The sequence below is a fragment of the Erythranthe guttata genome, chromosome 13 (assembly GCF_056151865.1).
Source record: "Erythranthe guttata isolate IM_541 chromosome 13, IM_541, whole genome shotgun sequence".
Taxonomy (NCBI): Eukaryota; Viridiplantae; Streptophyta; class Magnoliopsida; order Lamiales; family Phrymaceae; genus Erythranthe; species Erythranthe guttata.
The window spans coordinates 18019899-18043150 of NC_142545.1; the positions used below are offsets into that span (position 1 = coordinate 18019899).

General features: G+C 38.3%; 8 protein-coding genes across 9 annotated transcripts; 6 read left to right on the top strand and 2 right to left on the bottom strand.

Moving 5' to 3' along the window:
* Window positions 1–343: 343 nt before the first annotated feature.
* On the top strand, window positions 344–3055 carry ZIP11 (zinc transporter 11 precursor). The gene is made up of 3 exons (XM_012993497.2): window positions 344–1306; window positions 2277–2335; window positions 2428–3055. Exons 1-3 carry the CDS (start codon window positions 850–852, stop codon window positions 2953–2955), a joined length of 1044 nt encoding a protein of 347 aa, XP_012848951.2. The 5' UTR covers window positions 344–849; the 3' UTR covers window positions 2956–3055.
* Window positions 3056–3666: 611 nt separating this feature from the next.
* Window positions 3667–7726, top strand: LOC105968818 (Agenet and bromo-adjacent homology (BAH) domain-containing protein). The gene is made up of 6 exons (XM_012993490.2): window positions 3667–4822; window positions 5336–5400; window positions 5497–5619; window positions 5736–6437; window positions 6633–6849; window positions 6926–7726. The coding sequence occupies exons 1-6, from the start codon at window positions 4528–4530 to the stop codon at window positions 7417–7419; spliced, it is 1896 nt and encodes a 631-aa protein (XP_012848944.2). The 5' UTR covers window positions 3667–4527; the 3' UTR covers window positions 7420–7726.
* On the bottom strand, window positions 7704–9623 carry LOC105968819 (pectinesterase QRT1). The gene is given in 6 exon segments (XM_012993491.2): window positions 7704–7959; window positions 8063–8295; window positions 8384–8590; window positions 8699–8790; window positions 8793–8893; window positions 9176–9623. Coding segments are annotated over 6 exon segments (1095 nt in total). The 5' UTR covers window positions 9490–9623; the 3' UTR covers window positions 7704–7811.
* Window positions 9624–10585: 962 nt separating this feature from the next.
* LOC105968280 (pectinesterase QRT1) lies at window positions 10586–12624 on the bottom strand. Its single transcript, XM_012992908.2, has 4 exons — window positions 12256–12624; window positions 11901–12096; window positions 11056–11492; window positions 10586–10965 (listed from the first exon to the last, which is right to left on the bottom strand). Exons 1-4 carry the CDS (start codon window positions 12558–12560, stop codon window positions 10818–10820), a joined length of 1086 nt encoding a protein of 361 aa, XP_012848362.2. The 5' UTR covers window positions 12561–12624; the 3' UTR covers window positions 10586–10817.
* A 2078-nt stretch (window positions 12625–14702) lies between these two features.
* On the top strand, window positions 14703–16172 carry LOC105969096 (serine acetyltransferase 1, chloroplastic). Its single transcript, XM_012993832.2, has one exon. The coding sequence runs from the start codon at window positions 14897–14899 to the stop codon at window positions 15962–15964; it is 1068 nt and encodes a 355-aa protein (XP_012849286.2). The 5' UTR covers window positions 14703–14896; the 3' UTR covers window positions 15965–16172.
* A 118-nt stretch (window positions 16173–16290) lies between these two features.
* On the top strand, window positions 16291–18868 carry LOC105968521 (salviol synthase). The gene is made up of 2 exons (XM_012993154.2): window positions 16291–17538; window positions 18173–18868. The coding sequence occupies exons 1-2, from the start codon at window positions 16615–16617 to the stop codon at window positions 18803–18805; spliced, it is 1557 nt and encodes a 518-aa protein (XP_012848608.2). The 5' UTR covers window positions 16291–16614; the 3' UTR covers window positions 18806–18868.
* Window positions 18869–19626: 758 nt separating this feature from the next.
* On the top strand, window positions 19627–20553 carry LOC148766085 (salviol synthase-like). Its single transcript, XM_088811397.1, has one exon. The coding sequence runs from the start codon at window positions 19746–19748 to the stop codon at window positions 20376–20378; it is 633 nt and encodes a 210-aa protein (XP_088667523.1). The 5' UTR covers window positions 19627–19745; the 3' UTR covers window positions 20379–20553.
* Window positions 20554–20710: 157 nt separating this feature from the next.
* Window positions 20711–23252, top strand: LOC148766086 (salviol synthase-like). 2 transcript variants are annotated; one of them, XM_088811396.1, is made up of 3 exons: window positions 20711–20755; window positions 21331–22131; window positions 22575–23252. In XM_088811396.1, the coding sequence occupies exons 2-3, from the start codon at window positions 21388–21390 to the stop codon at window positions 23211–23213; spliced, it is 1383 nt and encodes a 460-aa protein (XP_088667522.1). In that variant the 5' UTR covers window positions 20711–20755; window positions 21331–21387; the 3' UTR covers window positions 23214–23252. The 2 variants fall into 2 exon arrangements, with proteins under 2 accessions (XP_088667522.1, XP_088667521.1); XM_088811395.1 differs by lacking the exon at window positions 20711–20755 and having other exon boundaries at window positions 20773–22131.

Here is a 23252-nt window from a genome sequence, read left to right on the forward strand (position 1 = left end):
CTTACAGTAGCTGTGAATGTTGAAAATGACGGGTACAGAAATGTGAATGGCGATGTAGTAGTAACGGTTTAGCGCGAGCGATGTTGGTTGATATAAGTTGTAATCAGATTTAATGCTGAAAGTGAAAGCTACTTGTACAAGATTGTGATTTCTTGGAGTTCAAAGTAGGATGATCAGAATACTTCAATTTGTTGTTTGATGATAGTTGTATAAATATAAAATTAGGAAACAGCCAAGGGCGTAGGTTGCAAGTCTTTGGAGTCAAGTTTAAGGACCCAATATCAATATTATAGTTTAGAATTTACAAGAAAATATTAAATGCAGGTCCAAAAATATTAAATGCAGATGTGGAAAGTAATACACTTTTGCTAAAATTAAAATTGCATATAGGGACAATATAAGATTTTTGTAGTATAGTATAACGGCATCTCAAATGAGCTCATATATGAATGGGGTTATTAAAAAAAAAATTGTTATTTCCTAAATTCTTGGCCAATGATAATGGAGAAGAATCCAATTCGTGAATAATAATATGGCAGAATGGATGTCACCCCTTTTGTCTGTTTGTCTCTTTCTGTACTACACAATATCATTGTTCAAATTCAGTTGTACTTTTCTTTTAATTTTTATTTTCCATTTGATTAGAAAAATTACCATATTTCTTAGTCTATAATTTTGCAGTACATACACACTCTCCTCTTCTTTCTTCTCTCTCCTCTTCACTAATGTTCCTCTTTCTCTCTCTAGTACGACAATTACAATCCCTAAAACAACAAAACCTCCTTACATATATACATATTATATATATAAACGATCAACAATGACAATGTTAGCGAAATCACCACATCCATGGCTCGTTTCCTTCTGTTCCTCTCTCTCCTCCTTCTCCTCTCCCTCTCCATCTCCGCTCACGGCGGCGACTCCGACGACGACGGAAACTCGCCGCCGGCGGAGAAACCCAACCTCCGGTCCCGATCACTGATACTGGTCAAAATTTGGTGCCTGATACTTGTTTTCGCAGGGACTTTTGCCGGTGGGATGTCGCCGTACTTCATGAAGTGGAACGAGGGTTTTTTGGTGGTCGGAACTCAGTTCGCCGGAGGTGTGTTTCTGGGGACGGCTCTGATGCATTTCCTGAGCGATGCGAACGAGACGTTTGGGGAATTGACGAGTAAAGAGTACCCCTTCGCTTTCATGCTCGCCGGCGCTGGTTATTTGCTGACTATGTTGGCCGATGCCCTTGTTTCTTATGTTTATGGTAAAAATGGCAATGCTACTTCTGCAAACCCTGATCTCGAGCTTCAAGGTATGATTTTAGTAGAAAATACTTAATAGAACTAAATCACCCTGCCAATTAATTAATTATCTTATGAATTAATTACTCTCTCCAGTTGGCTGATTTGAATGTTGATTGTTTTAATTTTCTGGTGAGATTTGATATTAATTTGGATGAAGCTTATGCTTGAAGGAGAAGAATATAAACATAAGCATAAGCAATCTTGTATTTCAATTTTCAACTGCAAAGCATGTTAGGTTTAGCTTCTCTGCCGTCTGTCAATTTTACCTTTTTTCATGGCTTAATTTCCCGACTAGGGAAGTTACTACACCGGGTGAATTTTAACCGTAGATCTGATTAAATAACTAGCCACTAAGCACACATATGGCAACCCGAATAAATCCATTTTTTTGTATATAAAGTAAGATTCTCCAACTTTATGCTGATGGATTCTTGTTGGATAAGAACGACAATACGTTAGTGAGTTTTTCGATTGTTGAATTGTGCTAGTTTAGTGATAACTTGGTATAGTGCTCTCCACTTTTATACTTTTTTTTTCATGGGCCTAATTTCTTGTACGAAACTCAGGGTTGTAATATGAGGAATTACATGATAATGACGTATAAAGAGAAATCGGATATGTATGAACAAGAGAGGTATGTTTTCACGGTTTTGTACCAAGAACCAGATGATAGCGTCCATAGTACGAACAAAAAGGGCATCTTTTTTTAATGATGTATATCTTCTAGATTGTTATCTGCCAGCAATAATCCCGATTTTCTCCTTAGTGTCTCGTCTGAAAACTATTTTTGTGTCCATCTGTTTCTTTGGTTTTAACGGGTTTGTTGATTCTTCCTAGTAGCTTGTAGCAGAATTTGGTCGCAGTCGAATAAATTAATTGATGTGTGCCTCCTAATTAATAGGACATGGTCAACACTCAAAAGTACATAATTTTTTGGTTCTATGCCTTGATTGACTTGTTCAAATTTTTTCGTAACAGAAAATGCTCATAATACAGCAGGCAATGGCAACAGACTCTCTCTAGACTCGAAACCACAGGTGGGGGCCGCGAAAATTCATTTTATTTTAATATTTTCTATAAATACATACACATCTTATATATTTTCCGTTAACTCACTTTATCATGTCAGGAAAACGCTGTACAAGAACAAGGCCAATGCACAAAAGCTTCACTCACGACCGCCACGTCACTCAGCGACAGTATCCTGCTAATTGGTGCACTCTGCTTCCACTCTGTTTTCGAGGGAATCGCAATCGGAGTGGCGGAGACGGAATCAGACGCATGGCGAACACTGTGGACCGTCTCTCTGCACAAGATATTTGCAGCCATAGCTATGGGAATTGCTCTTCTCAGAATAATTCCCGACCGGCCGCTCCTTTCATCCGCAGCCTATGCATTTGCATTTGCTATATCGAGCCCGATTGGTGTGGCAATAGGGATTGTAATCGACGCCACTACGCAGGGTGACGTGGCGGATTGGATTTACGCGATCTCGATGGGGTTAGCTTGTGGTGTTTTTATCTTCGTCTCGATTAATCATTTACTATCCAAAGGGTATAAACCTAGGAAAATTGTTTCGTACGACACTTCTCTGTATAGGTTCTTGGCTGTGTTGTTGGGAGTTGGGGTGATTGCAGTTGTTATGATCTGGGATTAGAGTTTAGATTAGAGCCGTGTTTGGTTGATTTTTTCGACAAAAAACAAAATTAATGAATGTAATGTTTGATTATATATGGGAAGAGAAATAACAAACAAAACATTGTAGTATGTGATCGAGAAATTACATGCTACATCTGATTACTTACACTAGGTGGATTTGAACTGTACATCTATACATAATTACACACACATATATGTATTTGTGGTTTGTAAGTAGTTATTTAATCAAAAATCTACGGTTCAAATCAACGGTGTAACATCTAACTCCTCGTATGTGATCTGCCATATCGAAATTTGCATATATAAGTGATAATGTTTATTTGCGTAACAAAATCATATACATTTAAAATAATTAAATTAACGATAATTGAAAATACGAAAAGTTAAAATAAAATACATTTTTGGTGCAAATTTAATGTACAATAGAGTTGAACTTAACAAGCTATGGTTTCTCGTAGGGTTAAAACCTCCACAAATTAATACAGATGGAACTATTAAAATTTTTATTAGTTTAGTGAAATATTATATTATTGAATAAAAGATTTATTACGTTTTTTCGAGTCGGAACAAAAAAAAAACTATACTCCTGTACTTTGACTTCAATAATCAATACAATCCTATTTTATTTATCCAGCTGGCGTGAAGTAAAATTCTATCAAAGATCAATGTTAATTACTCAATTAATTATAATTTTAAAGAATTTAATAATAATAAATTAGGGAAATGAGTTTAGGAGAGAATAAGGTATAGAGAGGGGATAAGATGACGGCCATAGTAAAAGACTAATTTGCCCTTATTGATAGTTTGTTTAACCCTTTTCTCTTCTCTGCCGTCTACCCCCAACCTACTGCACCCCCTTCCCCCACTTCTCTCCAATTGGCCATTTTTTTGATTTTTTTCAATTTCCACCACCAGCTCCAGCTGCAGGGATGTAACTCTCACAGTTTCTGCAACTTTTTCTCCGCCATTTCTGTACTATTAAGCTCTACTGCCCACAAACCCATCCTCTCAAATCTTTTTTTCTCTCTCTAGGCTAATTTCTCTTCTGGTGAAAAGTGGGCGGCGGAACAAGGCCTTCACTATTGTTTTTCTGCCATCTTTCTTGATTGTTTCGTGCTCGTACAGAGATGCCCATTTAGATTTCAGATGAATTATCTTCTTACAGTGAAGCTCCGAACAAAGTCTTGTGTGTGTTTTTCTTTTCGTAATTTTTTTTGGGCCCATCGGCTTGGTTTTGGTAATCTGTAAGTAGATCTCTGAATCCCCAACTCTAGGCGAGTTTCCTTCTTTCTGTAGTTGGATTTTAAGGGTGTCGGCTCGTCAAATTTAGCCTGGAGTTTTTTAATTTTTTTAATTTTAATTTTTAGGTTTTCTGTTGGATATTTATCCAAGATTGTACCTTTTTAGTTTATATAATTCCTACGGTGAGGCAGTGAGGTACTTCTTTGGGCGATTTCTTGTGGGTTTCTCGTTTTCTTAATTTCTTCCAAATTAGGGTTTTCAGCAAGATTGTCATGGCTGCTGCTGCTAAATCTTAGTTATACGTATAAGGGTTCTTTAGCTGTCAACTATGGCTGCAAGTGAGCACTATTTTGTGGAGTGGAAAGAGCAGTATGTATCGAAAGAGAGGGGAAACCGCGTTGTTCACTATTTCTTGAAGGATAATTCAGGGGAGTCAATTCTTGCTGTTGTCGGTACCGAGAGGAGTGTTCGGCACATGTTCTATGTTGTATCCGATGAGTTCTTTAGCGCACACGGGGCTGATAATTCAGTCCACGCTGGATTCAGGTGGAGATCGAGGAGAGAGGTTGTGAATTGGCTCACTTCAATGCTGTCTAAACAACATAGGCACGGAGATTACGCGAGTATGTTTTTTTCTCGTTTCTTTGATTCTCTTACCACTGTTGTATTGCTTGTGTTATATTGATTCTGTGTGTTTTCTTGCATATGATGTTTGTGAAAAGATTTCGAAGTTTCTGTTTGCGTCTGTGTATCACTTCGATATTACATTTTTCTTTTGCAGAGAATAGTCAAATTGTCGTAGACTATGTTTGACTTGATTGTACTCTATTCTAATGCAAACCATCTGTCACCGGTTAGCTAATTGAAGTAAAAAAAAACCCGATGCTAATAATCTTATTTTGTTGTAACTAAGTCCGAATTCTTACTTCTTAGTGACTTCCCTCAGTGGTGTAGCATTTTTTCGTTTCCCCTCTCGTTTACAGTATGTTGTTTAATCTAGCAACTGTTTTGAACGACTTTCGATATAATAATTGCCAGACTGATATGTTAAGATACTTCAGATTTATCGAAATGCGTAAGCGTCACATATTTATAAGATTTCAAAGCTTGACTCGTTGTTTCCTTTCTTATCTTAGTGTCACTTAAAGATGACCCGACTTCTGAAGTAAACGCTCTGCTATCACAGAAGCCGCCTCATAAGGTACATCTTTTGTCGCTAATTATCAAACGATGTAATTTTTAATGACCTATTCATTCGAGTCTTGTTTATGACGAATCGTACTCCTCTTCATATCAGGACCACTTAACGAGGAATCTGAGAGGCGTTAATTTAGAGATTTCGTGGTCAGGTTCGCCATGGTCTTGTGGTAAACAACTAAAGCATTATCCGTCATTTCGCCGTAACGGAATTTCTATAGCAGTAAGATTCCTTTAACCCTATCGTCAATTGATTTAATCTTGAATATAATGACTTTTGTGGTACACCATCGATTTTTATCAACTCACCTATGGTTTAATCTTCTCCTGCTTTTTTAGGTACAATCATTCGTATTTGTAATGGCTGAAAAGGAGAACCGGTACATTGCATACTTGGAGGACATGTACGAAGACAGAAAGTGCCAGAAAAAAGTCAAAGTTCGATGGTTTCACCATAACCGAGAAGTCAAGGGAGTCGTTTCTCTACGCAATCCTCACCCGAAAGAAGTCTTCATCACTCCGTACATCCAGGTCATCAGTGCAGAATGTGTTGATGGGCCCGCTGTAGTATTAACCCGCGAACACTACGAAAAATGCCTTGCAGTTTTTCCGCACGATTTGTTAGGCGGGGTCCACTTTTGTTCTAGACAATTCAAGAGCAGCAGAATAAAGCCCTTCAAATTAAGCAAACTGCGTGGATATTCCGATCAGCCGATTTTCTCGTGCTTTAATCCCGATTTTTTCGAGGAGGAGGAAGAAGAGTTCAGCTCTGAGGGTGAACAGAAAGTGGGAGCTAAGAGGAAATCGAGCTTCAAAGAGCGTCGTAATTTATCGTACAAAAAATACGGGCTTGTGAGAAGGGAGCCGAATTTTCTCAAGAATGGTTCCGTTTTTACACCGAATGAGAAAGTGGAATTCCTTTGTCAAGACAGTGGTATTCGTGGCTGTTGGTTCAAATGCACTGTTTTAGAGGTTTCGAAGAGACAGATCAAGATTCTGTACGATGATGTAAAGGATGAAGATAGTTGCACTAACCTCGAGGTATATATATATATATATATATATATATATATATATATATATATATATATATATATATATATATATATATATATATATATATATATATATATATATATATATATATATATATATATATATATCAAGAAAATGATTTCTGATTTCTTTTTTTTTTTTGCAATAGTCAGATGTGACATTCTATATTTGTAACTGTAGGAATGGGTTCCTATATATAGAGTGGCCAAGGGCGATAAACTAGGGATGAGAAACGGGGCCCGCCCAACTGTGAGGCCCGCCTATCCTTGCAAAAAGACAATTTTAACCTTTGAGATCGGAGATGCAGCCGATGCATGGTGGAGTGATGGTTGGTGGGAAGGAGTCGTTTCTGGCGATAGCGAATGTAAAAACGGAATTTATCAAATTTATATTCCAGGTTAGTATACTGCTTATACATTTTATGTATATTTTTTATATTTTATATCTCATTTGTTTTTATACTCTTTTTTCAGGTGAAAATTTGTATTTGAATATTGAGGTAAAGAATCTGAGAGTTTCGAGGGATTGGGTTGGAGATAGATGGGTGGATGTCGAGCGGAACCCTAATATTCTTTCAGTCATATCTGCAATCAGTGCAGACACTAAAATCTCCGCAATATCCAAGGCCGGTGATTCTCCGAATTCGTGTCACAAAATTGCCAGCTGTCACAAACTCAGTGCCGTCGTCGAAGAGGAGATTGACGACGACCTGGCTGGCATGACACTGACTAATGTGCCTTTGGAAGACGACTGCACTAATAACGAGCAGCAAAGAGTGTTTGAAGCAGAAGACGACGAATACTATGCTAACTGTGTTAATCAAGAAGAGAACATTAACAGCAACAATGGCAGCAAGAACGACGATGGTAATAAGGTAACGAGTGTGGAAGAGGGGGATCTCGTCGAATGCGAGATAGCTGAGATGAATTGCGAAGTCGACGAAATGGATATGCTGACGGAATATTGATGGAATAAATTTTTAGCTGGCGTTTTTTTTTAAATTTAATTAATGGTAGTTTTGAGTAAAAATATCGACGGGGTAGTAAGGAGTAGTTTTGTACATGGAAGATAGGTGGCGGTGTGTCTATTGTAAGTTTGCTATTCGTTCGGTGAAATTTCTCTGATGTACAGAAACGGGGTTCGAAGATGGTCTTCTCATCCAATCGCGTAATTCGCCCTATTTTTATGTGTCTGTATGATGAAAAACTCATTGGTTTATTTTATTAATAGTATTTTCCCTTTCCTCTTTGAAGAAATTTAAATCAATCTTTCATTAGTTGAGCCTTCTGTACATTGTTTAGTATATTGGAAAAAAAATAAAAATATTAAAATAAAAAAAGAAAAAAGGAAAAGGAAATTTTAGAGTCTAAGCCACTGCTCCCCAGTTATGAAAGCTGTATCAAGAAAAGGTCTTGCTTCAGAGTAATTTAGTGCTTTTGACCATTGTGCCCTTCTGCTTCTATCAGCTCCTCTGCCTCTGCATTCGTATTCTCCGAATGATACAGTACTGCAAAAACACAAACATTGTAAGAAATTGTATATATATATATATATATTTACTAATTTTGAAATTACGTAAAAAAAAAAGAAAACACGACGAGTAATGGTACTTTTGTCGAGACGGAATATTCCAATCCTCCCATCCTTGTGGTCTGACATCGACGTCGAATTCGGTGTACGAGTATATAACTCTCGAGTAATTACCCCATGCTCTGCCCAAGTAAATATATCCAGTTCCACTAACTGTACAGTTGACGAAAGAGAAACCCGTTTCTTCGTCTGCTGAGTTTCGATGATGAGCTGCTATTGCGAATCCTTCGTCCACTAGTGAGATTGCGCATTCCTGTTTTTCGAAAAAAAAGAAATTCAATATATATATATATATATATATATATGTGTGTGTGTGTGTGTGTGTGTAATCAGTAATGTACCTGATAGAGTGATTTGGCATTGCCAAAGACGAAATCAGTTGAGCCCTGAATGAAACATTGGTAGAAATAGTGGGACCCAATTTCATCCAAAAGCGTGTCCTGTGAGCCGAGAAAGCGTGCTTTGTAAAACACGGCTTTTTCGCCGGAGATTCTCATTGCTACTGCTTGGTAGCCGTTGACTCCACCAGTTAGGGCTTTTACTGTGTTCTGCCATAGAAATGAAAATTAAATTAAAAAAAATGATTTTTTTATTTATTTAAAATTAAAATAAAATATACATAGAAATTGAATTTATTTGGTAGATGATGAATTTACTTGAAAAGTGATGGATGAAGCACAAAAAAAGTCGGATTCGACTGTGACGGTGGCGGAATTCCAAGTCCCGATAAACCCGCCGCCGGGAGGATGTCGGCGGCTTTGTCGTGCCAGGTTATTACTGTTGCAGATGCTTGATTCTCGTCTCCGATCAGTGAAATGTATGGCTTGTTTGCAGGTATATGCACTTTTTCTCTGCAATTTTGCACCAATTCATTAATTAATTAAGAAAAAATTAAGAGAGAGAGAGAAATTAAATCATTCATTCATATATCATGTTGGAATAAAAAATAGCGAAGATCAAAGAGGGGAAGTTAGAGAGAGAGAGAAGAGAGAGAGAGGAGAGAGAAAGAGAGCCGAATACCAAATACCAATACACACACATGTAACTACCTGACTGACACACTTGAAAAAAGTATCAGTATAAACTGCATGCATGAAAAACAAACAAAAAAAAAATTGAGAAGATTTAGGAACCTGTAAAGTCCGGGAAGAAGGTGGATCTTCACGCGGTGTCGGTTATTTTCCGGCACCAAATCGACGGCGCCTTGAACGGTCAACGAATCGCCCCTACCGTACTTATCGACCACGATTACTTTTTCCAGATTACTAATATCATCCGTCAATGGCAATCTGTGATTATCAATCTTCAAATCACTCCACGTAATATAATTATTTGTTCCTTTGTCGCCGTTACTACTCTGCGCAAACCCGATTGTAGCTCCACCCCACAAAAGCAAAAGCGCCACCAGAAAGAAAGTCCATCTGAAATTACCCAACCAACTCCTCATCTTCGTCGGGAACTTTTTTTTTATGTCCCGAAATCAGAAATCTAGAGAGAGAAAGTTATGGGCCCAGTTGGGTTTAGAGAGAGAGAGAGTAGTGAGAAACAAGTGAAGGCAATTAATGCAGGGAGCGTGGGTGTGGCTTTATTATGTTATTTTTCTCTACAAACGATGAGTTTTTGTTCGGTATGTGTATATATATACAGATAGATAGATAGATACAGGGTTTTGATCTCGAATTCAGAAAAAATACAAAGATGGGGTGTGATTAAATTAACAAAGAAAAGAGGAATAACGATTCGAAAAAGATGAGTCACAAAGTTCTTGCTCGAGGCAAAAGTTTTAACAACGGAGGGTTAATAATATATATATATATATAATATTTGCAGAGAGAGAGAGAGAGAGAGAGAGAGAGAGAGAGAGAGAGAGAGAGAGAGAGAGAGAGAGAGAGAGAGAGAGAGATCTGTAGGTGGGAAAAGAAAGATGTATTGTTGAGTTTTGAGTGGTGTGGTTGTTATATACTTAGTTACAGGCAGAGAGAGAATCCTTGACATTGGAGAGAGATACAATTGCTGTCATATTATACTTCTACTTACCTGCATAATTACAATCCCCTAATTATAAAATTCCGACTAAGGTTTTTTTTTTTTTTGATAAATTAATATTCGTTACATTAATATCCTCGTTTAATTAGTTTGATAATTTAGTATTTTGTAAAATTATATGGAGATTTAATTGTATGTATATATGTGTGTGTGTGAATTTTCAATTGTTATAGCTATTAATTATGTGAAGAAAAATAAAAGTGGAATAATTGAGATGTATAAATTAGATGGGGCAAGTATATTAGCACATAGTGCAACAAGAAAATTGAACTAGAGTGCGTTGAATTCAACATCGATAACAATTATACATTTCTCCACTATCATCATTTAGTTGGGAAAATTAATCATACTTAATTAAATACTTACACGTACTTTATTTGATGATTGTTGAGTTGAAATTAATTATGAGAAAACTAACAATAAAATCTAAATTGGTTTTCTAAATAGGTGTGTGGCAATTTAAAAGGACAAATATTTTTTGTCACGAAAAGAGCACGAAGAATGAAATTAAATTTATTGATCAAATTACTCTATTTTAATTATCTAATATATATTACATAATAATTAAATTTCTTATTAAACAAATGACTTAAGATTCGGGTCAAAAACTGGATCCCATTTCACTTTCGGTGCGGGTCTCGACCCAATAATATTATAAACAGATACTTACAGAGCCCACAACATATCCGATTCTCAGCAACCGGGCAACCCGTTTAATATGACCCGGGTTCATAATCTTAGCCACTGATCGCCATTAATGAAGTTTTTATCAAGAAAAGGTCTTGCTTCCGAGTAACTCAGTGATTTGGACCAACGCGCCCTTCTTCTCCGATTCGCCCCTCTCCCTCTGCATTTGTATTCTCCAAACATCACCGTCCTGAAAATAAATACGTACAACATTTATATATATATACACAAATCTTTTCCAAATAAAAAAAAAAAAAAAAAAAAAATTCAATTATCATACTTGCGTCTAGAAGGTTTTCTCCAATCGTCCCAACCGCGTGGTTTCACGCGAATGTTGAAATCGCTCTGCGAGTACACGATTCTCGAGTACTCTCCCCACGCTCTGCCCAGGTAGACAACTCCAGTACCTCTGACCGTACAGTTGACGAAGGAGAACCCGGTTTCCTCGGCGGCGGTGTTGCGGTGGTGAGCCGCTACGGCGAACCCGCGGCCGACGACGGAGATATCGCACTCCTGGTACAGCGATTTCGCGTTCCCGAAGACGAAGTCAGTCGACCCCTGGATGAAACACCGGTAGAAATAGTGGGTTCCACCTTCGTCCAGAAGCGTGTCCTGCGACCCCAGAAACCGCGCTTCGTAGAACACCGCCTTCTCGCCGGCGATCCTCAACGCCACCGCCTGCGCCCCTATAATCCCCGGTCGCGCAACTATCGTATTCTGCGCGCTCATCATAACACGATTTTGCGTCACGAAATTTGATTTTTTTTAGGTAAATTACGAAAACCCCCTTGAACTTAGACTAAATAACGAAAAATACCCTCATTTAGTAGTAATTACCAAAAAACCCCATAAGATTTGTTTCCGTCCTACACCAACCCCTTACAGTGTGATTTTTCTCGGATTTTTTTTTTTTAATTTCAGGGAATAGAATTTCAATATTTTTCAGTTAAAAAACTCGATCAACAATTAATCAGATGGAGATATTGGTTATTACGGATAGGTTGGGATGTTTTTCGTTAAGTAGCCTAACTTTAGGAGTATTTTCGTAATTTACCCATTTTTTTAATTAATTCTCTATAAAGTAACTAATGGGCAAATTAATTAATTAAATAATTAAATAAATACCTGAAAAGTGATCCACGATGCTACAAAAAAGTCAGATTCGACGGTGACGGAGGCAGATCTCTGCGTCCCTAAATCTCGGCCGTCGGAATCTCTGTCACCAGCTTTGTCGTGCCAAGTTATAACCGTCTCCGACGCCCGATTTTGTTCTCCGATGAATGAAATATACGGTTTATTTCTAGGAATACGGACCTTTTCTCTGTATTAATAATTTTCATCAAACAAAACGAAAGTGTAGAGAGAGAAAAAAGAAGAGAGAGAAAGAGCCCACTAACACTACAAGTAACTTCTTCTTCATCACTATCCCACTTCCAGAAAATATATATGTATATATAACTGCATGCATGAAAAAAAAAACCTGTAAACTCCGGGAAGAATGTGAATCTTGACTCTGTGCGCGTTGTGTTCACGCACCATATCAACTGCGCCTTGAACAGTGAATGAATCTCCACTCCCATTTTTGTCAACCACGATTAATACTTTATCCAGATTAACTGAATCTCCCACAGGCAATAATCTACCATGATCGTAATAATCAACCTTAAAGTCGTTCCAGGTAATGTAATAATTATTTGTATTACCGCTGCCGTTACTCGGTGTGAACCCGGCTTTAGCTTCACTACCCAACAAGAACACCAAAATAACCAGAAAACACAAACTCATTGCTAAATTTATTTCTAATTATTTTATCTCACATGCTGGGATTTGTTTCAACAAAGAATTTTTAACTCGATTGCAGGATAATATATAAAAAAAAAAAAAAAAAAAAAAAAAAAAGAGTTTTAAAAATTGAAGAAAAATAGAGAAGAGGGAGTAAAATTTATTAAAAATAACTTGTACGAGGATTCGTGGAGTCCTAGGTAATCAAATAACCGTTAAGGTGGTGTAAACAAAACCTTTTTCTTGAAGTAGAAAACCGGTTGTGATATATTGTGAGTAAAATTTTAAAAAATTTAATGAATGATCTCCAAAATTAATTTGATGTATTCGCCAAGTCATAAAACGGGTCTCAATTGATTTATCAATTATTCGTAGATACATAGGTAAGATTTTAAGAATGTTATTTGCACATTGCTTTCAAAGAAAAAAAAAATATAGGGGTACGTGTGTATTCGATTAAAATATTGAAAAATATAGGAAAACTATTTTCTTCGGGCTGGGACTCTAGGCCCAACTGTCATATGGGCCGACTTCTATCTCATACTACGAGCCCATTTAACATATTCGGGCTTCTCCCCAACTATGTTGACCTAAAAAAAAGCCCAATTTACTTTGGAAAGAAAATAAGGAAATAGGGAGTCTTGATACACGGAAATTCAAAAGTTTGGGACGAAATCGGGATTCAGGATTTTTACCCTGAATACCAAAATCCCTCCTGAAGATCCCGAATTCTCGAAATCCCGTCCGATTCTCAACCCTAGTCACAACTTATGATGGTAGAAAAAATATATAGATGACAATTTCAACAAAAAAATAGGGAGTCGATAGTTTCATATGGGAAATTCTATGCTACACATGGTGAATATAACCAGGCACCATAATTAATAAGATTCCCACTACGGGTTCAGTTATGGCTCAATGGGTTTTTAGAAATATAATTATAAAATAAATAAAAAAGGACACATGTCAAGAAAAGAGTCACCCGGTGAAAATCACCAGGTGTAGCATCGTATTCCCCAGTTTCATATTATATTAAATAGGTCGAAGTAACAAAACTTCACTCGTAAACAAAAAAAAGCATAGCAACCTCTAGAGGAAGTAAAAGGTTGCCCGACCCCTCAAAAAGCAGATAATATTATTGAGAATCCAAAAATGTGGACTATATTTTGCCTTACGTCATCGCATTCGTCATCACCCTGCTCCAAGGATCCAAATATGAATCCTAGTCAACCCTTTCTTGCACTATAGTATCACTTGCTCCATTCGTGGGTTCTCACCACGCGCCTCTCATTACTATAGTATGCCAATTAATCGCCTTAATTGTGTGTTGTGATATGGCAATTTTCACCTGCACCAAAAAAATTATGGGCGAGGATGAGAATTCACAAAAAAAGTTGATCGGGTACGGAGATGCGGACGAATTTGTATGTACTTGTCTCGTAGATACATCCTACATATATTATTTATATTTATTTATTAATTATTATATTAAAATGTGATACATATTTTTAACTTATGGGATTTTTTATGAGATTCGAAGTTAAATTTGCACTTTGTTTATTTATTTTTTGAGATAAGTCTTTTAAATTATATGTAGTTTGCATTTATAGCAAATAAATAAATCATTTGGGAATTTTACAGCAGATGACTGTGGAAACTTTACGTAGCGAATTGGGAGGAGATTTTCACGAGATAGGAATGAGAAATTCTATAGCGAGACAAGGATTGGAAAACCCACCCTATTACCATTTTAATTGTTTGATTTTTTTAGGACCTTGAAAAAAGAAAATGGAAGAAAAAAGTGGTCCTAAGAATCTAAAAAAGTTGGCTAATGAAATTCAAAGGTACCTAAACTACACTACAATTAGTGAAGATTAGATGCGTCACGTAAGAGTGTATATAGTGAACCCTATTCCAAATTTTGCAATATTATTGTTAGGTGTCATTATTATGAGTATGATAGTCAAAATTATGATAAAGATTGATTGCAAATGTGGGAATACTTTCTGAATTTGATCAATTATAAATAAAAGGATATTATCGGAATTTTAATCACAATATTGAATTATTTTACCTTATTTTCCCATTTATAAGTTTATTTTTTTTCTAAAATATCAAAAAACAAATAAAAATCCAAATTTGTATTTGAAAATTAATAAATTATTAGAAAATGTTAAGGGCATGGTTGCTATTACGGCTGCGCGTGGTTCCTATAAATCGTGCCACCGCATACCTCCTCCTCTTACACCCTCTATTTTATCCTCTCCGGCGCTCTGTTTGTTTTTTTTTCGAGCAAAGAAAAAATAATTTAAATAAATAATAATAATAAAATAATTAAAATGAAAAGTGTTGCTATTTGTCTACCCAATTCCACATCTCCTACTATCCTTGTCGGAGCCCCGTCTCCACTGACCCGACCCGTTTTCAAGCACTCATCGTCTTCCACAATCTCCACCTGCGTACACTCTTCCAGAACAGAATCCCCTCCTCAAACCAGTTTTCCACCAATTGACGGCTACGCGAATTACCGCCGGACGAATTTGCCCGATCTACTTTCCACCGCCGCCCCAAACAGCCTCCTCCACGGCGGCGCCGACGATTTATGGCGGCGGATGAAGGAGGAGGCAATGTCGGACGCCGATCAGGAACCAATCCTCTCGAATTACTACTTCAATTCAATCTCCTCACACGATTCAATGGCGAGTGCCCTAGCAAATCACCTCTCAATGAAATTGAGCAATTCAAGCCTCCCGAGTGGGACACTCCACGACCTTTTCCTGGGTGTGCTGGCGGAGGATCGGGAAATCATGGCCGCCGCCGCCGACGATCTGAGGGCGGTCAAGGAGCGGGACCCTGCCTGTATAAGCTACGTCCATTGCTTTTTAAATTTCAAGGGTTTCCTAGCTTGCGAGGCTCATCGGATTGCGCACAATTTATGGTGCAGCGGCCGGAAAATTTTAGCCCTAGTTATACAGAACCGGGTGTCGGAAGTTTTCGCGGTAGATATTCACCCGGGGGCGAGAATCGGGCGGGGGATACTGCTTGACCACGCGACGGGGGTGGTGATCGGAGAAACGGCGGTGATCGGCGATAACGTGTCGATCCTCCACAACGTGACCCTGGGTGGGACCGGGAAGGCGAGCGGCGACCGCCACCCGAAGATCGGCGACGGCGTTCTGATTGGGGCGGGGACGTGCGTTTTGGGGAGCGTGGGAATTGGGGATGGGGCTAAAATCGGGGCGGGTTCGGTTGTGCTGAAACGGGTGCCCGCGAGAACCACGGCAGTAGGTAATCCGGCTAGATTGATTGGAGGGAAGGATAATCCTGTGAAGATGGATAGATTGCCACCTGGTTTGACTATGGATCACACTTCTGATATATCCCAGTGCTCGGATTATATTATATGATTAATTAATTAATTAATTAATCCTTCTTTGTTTGGGCTGATTACTTCTGTTCTTTGTATTATTGCAAGGATATAATATGAATTGGACCTAAATTAAACTATATGTTGTTGGGCCTGGGCTTTTCTTGGATCTTTCAGAGAATGGGCTTATTTTTGTGGATTTATTTGAATTTTATTTTATTTGGACGAAAGTGTAAGAGTAATTGTCATATTTGGACTAAATAATCATTATATAGGTCAAAAAAAAAGGGTTTGAATTGCATTGGCACGTGTTATGATTTTTTTTCCATTCAACTCAACAGTAATTTCAAACGGCGGTCAATGTAAAGAAATTGGTCATTTAAGTACTAATTTCCCCGCAGAAGTAATTTAAGGACTAAAAAAAATATATTATAATATAAGGACGAAAAATGTAATTATCGAGTAGAATTTGAGTCCCGAATCCGAATAACAACAAAATCATGTTCTCCAAGGGCTGCCGATGCACATAAAATTTTATAGTTTAATCACCACGCTACAGTATACATGATATTTAATTGATCTCACTTTTTTTCGAACTACTATATATATGATCGATCAAATAAATAAATGCATGCATCTTCAATATAATATATATATATATAATAATTATACGTATAGAATACTGTGATCATGGATCTCGGCTTCCAGTTTCCATCTCCGGCGAATCTTCTTCTTCTCCTCTGCTTGTTCATCATCTTCATCTTCTCCAAACTAGTGCTCATGAAAAGAAAGTCAGCACCTGGAAACCTTCCGCCAGGGCCATGGAAGTTACCCCTGATAGGAAACATGCACAACCTCATCGGCCCTCTGCCGCCGCATCGGAAGCTCCAGGAGCTCTCCGCCAAATTCGGGGCGGTGATGCACCTCCAGATCGGCGAGCTCTCCGCCGTGGTGGTCTCCACTCCATCCGCCGCAAAGCAGGTGATGAAAACCCACGACATAAACTCCGCGTCCAGGCCACACACGGTGGCGACGGAGATCTTCACCTACGGCGGCGCCAGCATCAGCTTCAGCGAGTACGGCGACTACTGGAGGCAGCTCCGGAAAATATCCACGCTGGAGCTCCTGAGCAGCAAGCGCGTTTCTTCCTTTCGTTCCATAAGGGAAGAAGCGTGCCTTGAACTCGCACGTGGGGTGGCCTCGCACGTGGGGGGGCCGGCGGTGAACTTGACCGAGAAGCTCTTCCGTTTCGAGTACGGGCTGGTTTCCAGGGCGACGCTGGGTAAGAAAACGGAGGTTAAGGAGAGGTTGCTGCCAATACTGAGAGAAGGGACTGGATTGGCGGCGGGGTTTGATATTGCTGACGTGTACCCGTCGGTGAAGGTGCTTCAGATGGTGAGTGGGATGAGGCGGCGGCTGGTGAAGCTGCATGGGGAAGCGGATAGTATACTTGATGAAATTATCCGTGACCGTAAAGTTGGCGGCGGCGGTACAACGGCGGTGAAGAAAGAAGGAGAAGAAGAAGATGATTTGTTGGGTGTTCTTCTGAGAATGGATGACGATGGGCGGCTTGAGATTCCGTTGACTACTGACAACGTTAAAGCTGTACTCGTGGTAATTATTTCTTTCTTTTCTCTTTTTTGTTCGGTCGATTTAATTCTAAAACGCTGTCGTTTTGAGTTTTTTAATTCCAAAAGCGCCTATATATATAAATATATATATTATGAGTGCGTTTTTCACTAATAATGGTGTGTGTGTGTCTCATTTATTCTATATAGTAACCAATTATTGGTGGATTTGAGAGGAATATTCGATTTATGCTGATTCGGTCCCATTTTTTCTCTGATTATTTGGGAAAAAAGTTCATTCCAAATTTCGAAATTTCAATTTTTGATTTTTCTTGGATGAGAGTTGAAGTATATATATATATATATATATATATATATATATATATATATATATATATATATATATATTTGATATTGCTATCATTGGGTTGGCACTAGCCATGTTTGATTAGAGTGATTAGTCATGATTAACTAAATAATTGAATTTTGTTCGATATTTGGTACTCCAATAACTTGTCAGATCGATCCATAAATATCATGATAAATATCTTCCGTTATCTTGGCTTTGAGAGAGTTTTTTTAGTTGGACATATCGGCCCGAGGTTAGATAAACTTATTATGACAACCATGATCATTTATATAATCATGAGAGAGTTAATTATTTGTTGAAAAAAATTCAGGATATTTTGACTGCTGGAAGTGAGACATCAGCCATAACAATAGATTGGGCAATGTCAGAAATGCTGAGAAATCCAAGAATCCTGAAAAAGGCACAAGACGAAGTGAGACGAGTTTTCGACGATAAAGGATACGTCGACGAATCGAAAATTAACGAACTCGAGTATTTAAAGTCAATCATAAAGGAGACTCTGCGATTCCATCCACCGTTACCACTACTACTTCCACGAAAATGCCGAGAGAAATGCGAGATCGACGGGTACGAAATACCAGTGGACACAAAAATCATCGTGAACGCGTGGGCTATTAACAGGGACCCGAAATATTGGAAAAATGCAGATTGTTTTGAACCGGAAAGATTTCTCGATAAATTGGTGGATTACAAAGGGAATCATTTCGAGTATATTCCGTTTGGTGCCGGGAGGAGAATATGCCCCGGAATGTCGCTCGGGGTGGCGAATGTGGAGCTGCCGCTGGCTATGTTTCTGTACCATTTTGATTGGGAATTGGGTGATGGAATGAAATTGAATGAAGAATTGGATATGGCTGAAGGATTTGGTTTGTCAGTTGGGAGGAAAAACGGTTTACTTGTTGTTCCGGTTATTAGTAGACCACTGCCGTTGGTTGTCACGTGATGTGCACGTGACAAATTGCTGAATTTGTTTTAATAAAGATCAGATGAAAGATTGCTGGTTTCATTGTGTGTGTCGGTTAATTATGTTATCTTAGCTTAGTTTATCTTGTTTGATAGTCCTTTGTTCACCTCTCTAATAGTCCATATATCAGTTGTTTACTATGTAGCAGTTATGTGTTTCGGACACCTTTCGTGTCAGAAACCGATGACACCTTACGGATAATTTTACAAATTCTGAAAAGTTTGAAAAATATTGTTTCCTGAATTATTTGCATGATCTAATCACCAATTGCAAATTGATATAATAATATTTATTTTGAATATATTAAAAAAAAAAAAAAAAAGACTTATATATGTTTATATAGTATATTTTTATAAATATATCACTATATTTTTAATATTTACGCGTTTCCTCCAGGTTTCTGTATCTCTATTTTTCGAAAATGCTATTTATCCGTTTTCCTGTATCACCGTGTCCGTGTCTGTGTCCATACTAGATAGCTTATTTATGAATGGAATTCTTTTCTCTAAAAAAATGAAAATAAAAAGAAGAAAAATAGTATGAATGGGCCATTTAACAATTGGAATCTAACGATTAAATGCATTTACTAACTTTTTTTTCTTTTTCCTTTTCTTAGGTCAACGAATTAATTAATTAATGTACCCTGAAGAGAAGACTGCCAAACATCCTCTTTCTAGAGGAAGAATACTGCAACCAGTTCAATTAATTTATAACCTAATTTTAGAAATGCATAACAAGTTCTACTATAAAAGCATGCATCACGTTGCACGTAATTAACACGTGTGAGCAATCACAAACAACATCTCTCTCTCTCTCTCTCTCTCTCTCTCTCTCTCTCTCTCTCTCTCTCTCTCTCTCTCTCTCTCTCTCTCTCTCTCTCTCTCTCTCTCTCTCTCAGTTTGTTTTTATATATCAGGACATGTTGGGTGCCGGAAGTGAGACATCAGCAACAACATTGGATTGGGCAATGGCAGAAATGCTGAGAAATCCAAGAATCCTGGAAAAGGCGCAAGATGAAGTCCGACGACTTTTCGACGACAAATTGGGATACGTCGATGAATCCTACATTCACGAACTCGAATATCTAAAAGCGATTAACAAGGAAACTCTGAGGCTGCATGCACCATTACCTCTGTTGCTTCCAAGAAAATGCATGCAGAAATGCGAGATCAACGGATACGATATCCCGGCCGATACAAAGATCATAGTGAACGCGTGGGCTATTAACAGAGACCCGAAATATTGGAAAAATGCGGATTGTTTTCAGCCCGAGAGATTTCTTGGTAGCTTGGTGGCCAATTACAAGGGGAATCATTTTGAGTATATTCCGTTTGGTGCCGGAAGGAGAATATGCCCTGGAATATCGTTCGGTCTTGCGAATGTGGAGCTGCCGCTGGCGGCTATGTTTCTGTACCATTTCGATTGGAGTTTGCCCGATGGAATGAAACACGAAGAAATGGATATGACGGAAATATTTGGGGTGACTGCAAGGAGGAAGAGTGATTTGTTCGTCGTTCCACTTATTAAACGACCTCTGCCGCCTGTCAAATGATCGATCGATCGATCGATGTGAAAATTGGTGAAATAAGATTAATAATAAGAGATGGAAGTTGATGGTTTTATTTAATTTACATAGATTAATTAATTAAAGAATAATGTATTCATAATCAATATTTTGTGGATCTTAAACTTTACCAAGCTCATGAAAAGAGCGCGCCGTTTCACAATTGATCACCCTCTAATTAATTAAGAACAACAACAACAACGTGGGGAAATTAAATGTTAATACACTTGGTTATTTATATCGGGCGACTCTGAACTATAGATATACACATAATTATGTATACATGTATGTCTGCTTAGTGGATAGTTATTTAACTTCATCTACGATTAACAAGCACCCGATGCAGCATCTAATTACAAAGAAAGGTTTGTTGTACCAACGAAACAAATTTAGGCAACGGTCTCCATCGAATTTAAGTGACGATTAACACACTTTATTTACCTTTTTACCTTTTTATATAACTTCAACGGCATTATAGGCATTATATTACACATTTTTCTGCTAAGAAATTTGGTCAACAGTTAATTAGAAGGCGGTTTTGGTAATTATAAATACTTAAGGGGTTCCTGTTTTGGTAAATAGACCTTAACGAGTTAATGATCGTTAATTTGACTGCCAAACTATCCTATTAATTCCTAGAGAGTAGAGTCTAGAAGGAAGAACAAGACGAGTTAAAGTTACCTCGACTCTACGCCATCTAATTTCATTAGTACTATACACTACTCGTACGAGTTAGGCCAAAAATAAATAAATAAATAAATAAAAATATCTTGCATATAAGTTTTAATTAATATTATAAAATCAATTATATCGCAATTGCGTAGAATTAAATTAACGTGGTGGTGCAAATATTGAACAAACACAAATTATGGATCCCCTCGTGTTTATTATAACATCCCTGCCGATTATCGTCTCCTTCTTCATCTTCTTCTTCAAACAGACGAGAGCCAATCAGAAACTGCCACCTGGACCATGGAAATTGCCTCTGATAGGAAACATGCACAACCTCATCGGCTCAGTGCCCCACCGCACACTCCACAAACTCTCCCTGAAATTCGGGCCGGTGATGCACCTTCAGATCGGCCAGCTGTCCACCGTCATAATCTCATCCCCTGAAGCCGCGAAGCAGGTGATGAAAACCCACGACATCAGCTTCGCATCAAGGCCGTCGATTTTAGTACCCGAGATCATCAGCTACAACTGCACGAACATCAGCTTCTCACCGTACGGCGATTACTGGAGACAGCTGAGGAAAATTTGCACGCTGGAGCTTCTGAGCGTGAAGCGTGTTTCGTCTTTCCGAACGATAAGGGAAGAAGCGTGTTCGGATCTCGCCACGTGGCTAATAGCTTCAAGCAAGGAGGGTTCGCCGCCTGTGAACTTGACAGAGAAACTCTACTCTTCTGCGTACGCCCTGGTTTCGACGGCGGCCGTTGGTAAGAAAACCGAGGTTAAAGAGCGATTATTGCCCGTAATCCAGGAAGCTATTCGGTTGGCTGCGGGTTTCAACGTTGCTAACGCTTACCCTTCCATCAAATTTCTTCAGATGATGAGTGGATTGAAGAGTAGGGTTAAGAAGTTGCATCGAGTTTCGGATAAGATACTCGACGAAATCATCCACGAGCATAGAGCATATTCCGTTAACCCTGACGAAAAAGATCTGGTTGATGTTCTTCTCGGTTTCCAGAACGACGGGCTCGAGATTCCGTTGACCGATCAAAACATCAAAGCTGTAGTCCTGGTTAGTGTTTTTTTTTTATTTGTCTAAAAATTATAATTTGTCCGGTTTTAATTAAACTAAGTCATGTTTGAATATAGACAGCCAGCTGAGTTATGGTCAAATTACGAAAAAAACTCCTCTTATTTGGGTAATTACAGCCAAACCTCTCCTTTTAAATATTTTGACATAAAATTTATGTAAATCGATTATTTACCGAACCAAATCGTATATTTAGTTGGTTAAACTGTATGAAATATTGGCGTACCGAAATATCTGTTCGATTTTACCGAATTAACATCCATAAATTTACCTCTTGAGGGGTATTTTCGGAATATAATACATAGTTGATGGCATGGCTGTAATTACTCAAACACGAAGGGGAATTTCCATAATTTGACCATAGCTCAGGGGTGACCGTAATTTGCCATTGAATATTTGATGAGTTTAAATTACTATATGATCAGGATATGTTGGGTGCTGGAAGTGAGACATCAGCAACAATAATAGATTGGGCAATGTCAGAAATGCTGAAAAATCCAAGAATCATGGATAAGGCACAAGACGAAGTGAGACGAGTTTTCGACGATAAGTTATCAGGATACGTTGACGAATCGAAAATTCACGAACTAAAGTATTTGAAATCAATTATCAAGGAGACTCTGAGATTTCATCCACCGGTACCTATACTACTTCCAAGAAAATGCATGCGGAAATGCGAGATCGACGGGTACGAAATACCGGTGGATACAAAAATCATGGTGAACGCGTGGGCTATTAATAGAGACCCGAAATATTGGGAAGACGCGGATTGTTTTCGACCGGAGAGATTTCTTGATAGTTTGGTGGATTATAAAGGGAATCATTTCGAGTATATTCCGTTTGGTGCCGGAAGGAGAATGTGCCCTGGAATATCGTTCGGGATGGCGAATGTGGAGCTGCCGCTGGCTATGTTTCTGTACCATTTCGATTGGAGTTTGCCGGATGGAATGAAACACGAAGAATTGGATATGACAGAAAGATCGGGGGTCACGGCGAGGAGGAACGACGATTTGTTAGTTGTTCCTGTTATTAAACGACCGTTGGCGTTGCCGCATGTCACGTGATGCATGCAAGAGATTGTTGTTCAACAACTCTTTTTTTTT

Coding starts and splice junctions, on each gene's coding strand:
- LOC148766086 (XM_088811395.1), top strand. CDS start 21,259: ATGGATCCCCTCGTGTTTATTATAACATCCCTGCCGATTATCGTCTCC. Junction 22,132..22,574: donor ACATCAAAGCTGTAGTCCTG/GTTAGTGTTTTT, acceptor CTATATGATCAG/GATATGTTGGGTGCTGGAAG.
- LOC105968818 (XM_012993490.2), top strand. CDS start 4,528: ATGGCTGCAAGTGAGCACTATTTTGTGGAGTGGAAAGAGCAGTATGTA. Junction 4,823..5,335: donor TAGGCACGGAGATTACGCGA/GTATGTTTTTTT, acceptor TTCTTATCTTAG/TGTCACTTAAAGATGACCCG. Junction 5,620..5,735: donor GTAACGGAATTTCTATAGCA/GTAAGATTCCTT, acceptor CTGCTTTTTTAG/GTACAATCATTCGTATTTGT.
- LOC105969096 (XM_012993832.2), top strand. CDS start 14,897: ATGAAAAGTGTTGCTATTTGTCTACCCAATTCCACATCTCCTACTATC.
- LOC105968521 (XM_012993154.2), top strand. CDS start 16,615: ATGGATCTCGGCTTCCAGTTTCCATCTCCGGCGAATCTTCTTCTTCTC. Junction 17,539..18,172: donor ACGTTAAAGCTGTACTCGTG/GTAATTATTTCT, acceptor AAAAAAATTCAG/GATATTTTGACTGCTGGAAG.
- LOC148766085 (XM_088811397.1), top strand. CDS start 19,746: ATGTTGGGTGCCGGAAGTGAGACATCAGCAACAACATTGGATTGGGCA.
- LOC105968280 (XM_012992908.2), bottom strand. CDS start 12,560: ATGAGTTTGTGTTTTCTGGTTATTTTGGTGTTCTTGTTGGGTAGTGAA. Junction 12,097..12,255: donor ATTCTTCCCGGAGTTTACAG/GTTTTTTTTTTC, acceptor TTATTAATACAG/AGAAAAGGTCCGTATTCCTA. Junction 10,966..11,055: donor AGAAAACCTTCTAGACGCAA/GTATGATAATTG, acceptor ATTTATTTTCAG/GACGGTGATGTTTGGAGAAT.
- ZIP11 (XM_012993497.2), top strand. CDS start 850: ATGGCTCGTTTCCTTCTGTTCCTCTCTCTCCTCCTTCTCCTCTCCCTC. Junction 1,307..2,276: donor CCCTGATCTCGAGCTTCAAG/GTATGATTTTAG, acceptor TTTTCGTAACAG/AAAATGCTCATAATACAGCA. Junction 2,336..2,427: donor CTCTAGACTCGAAACCACAG/GTGGGGGCCGCG, acceptor TTATCATGTCAG/GAAAACGCTGTACAAGAACA.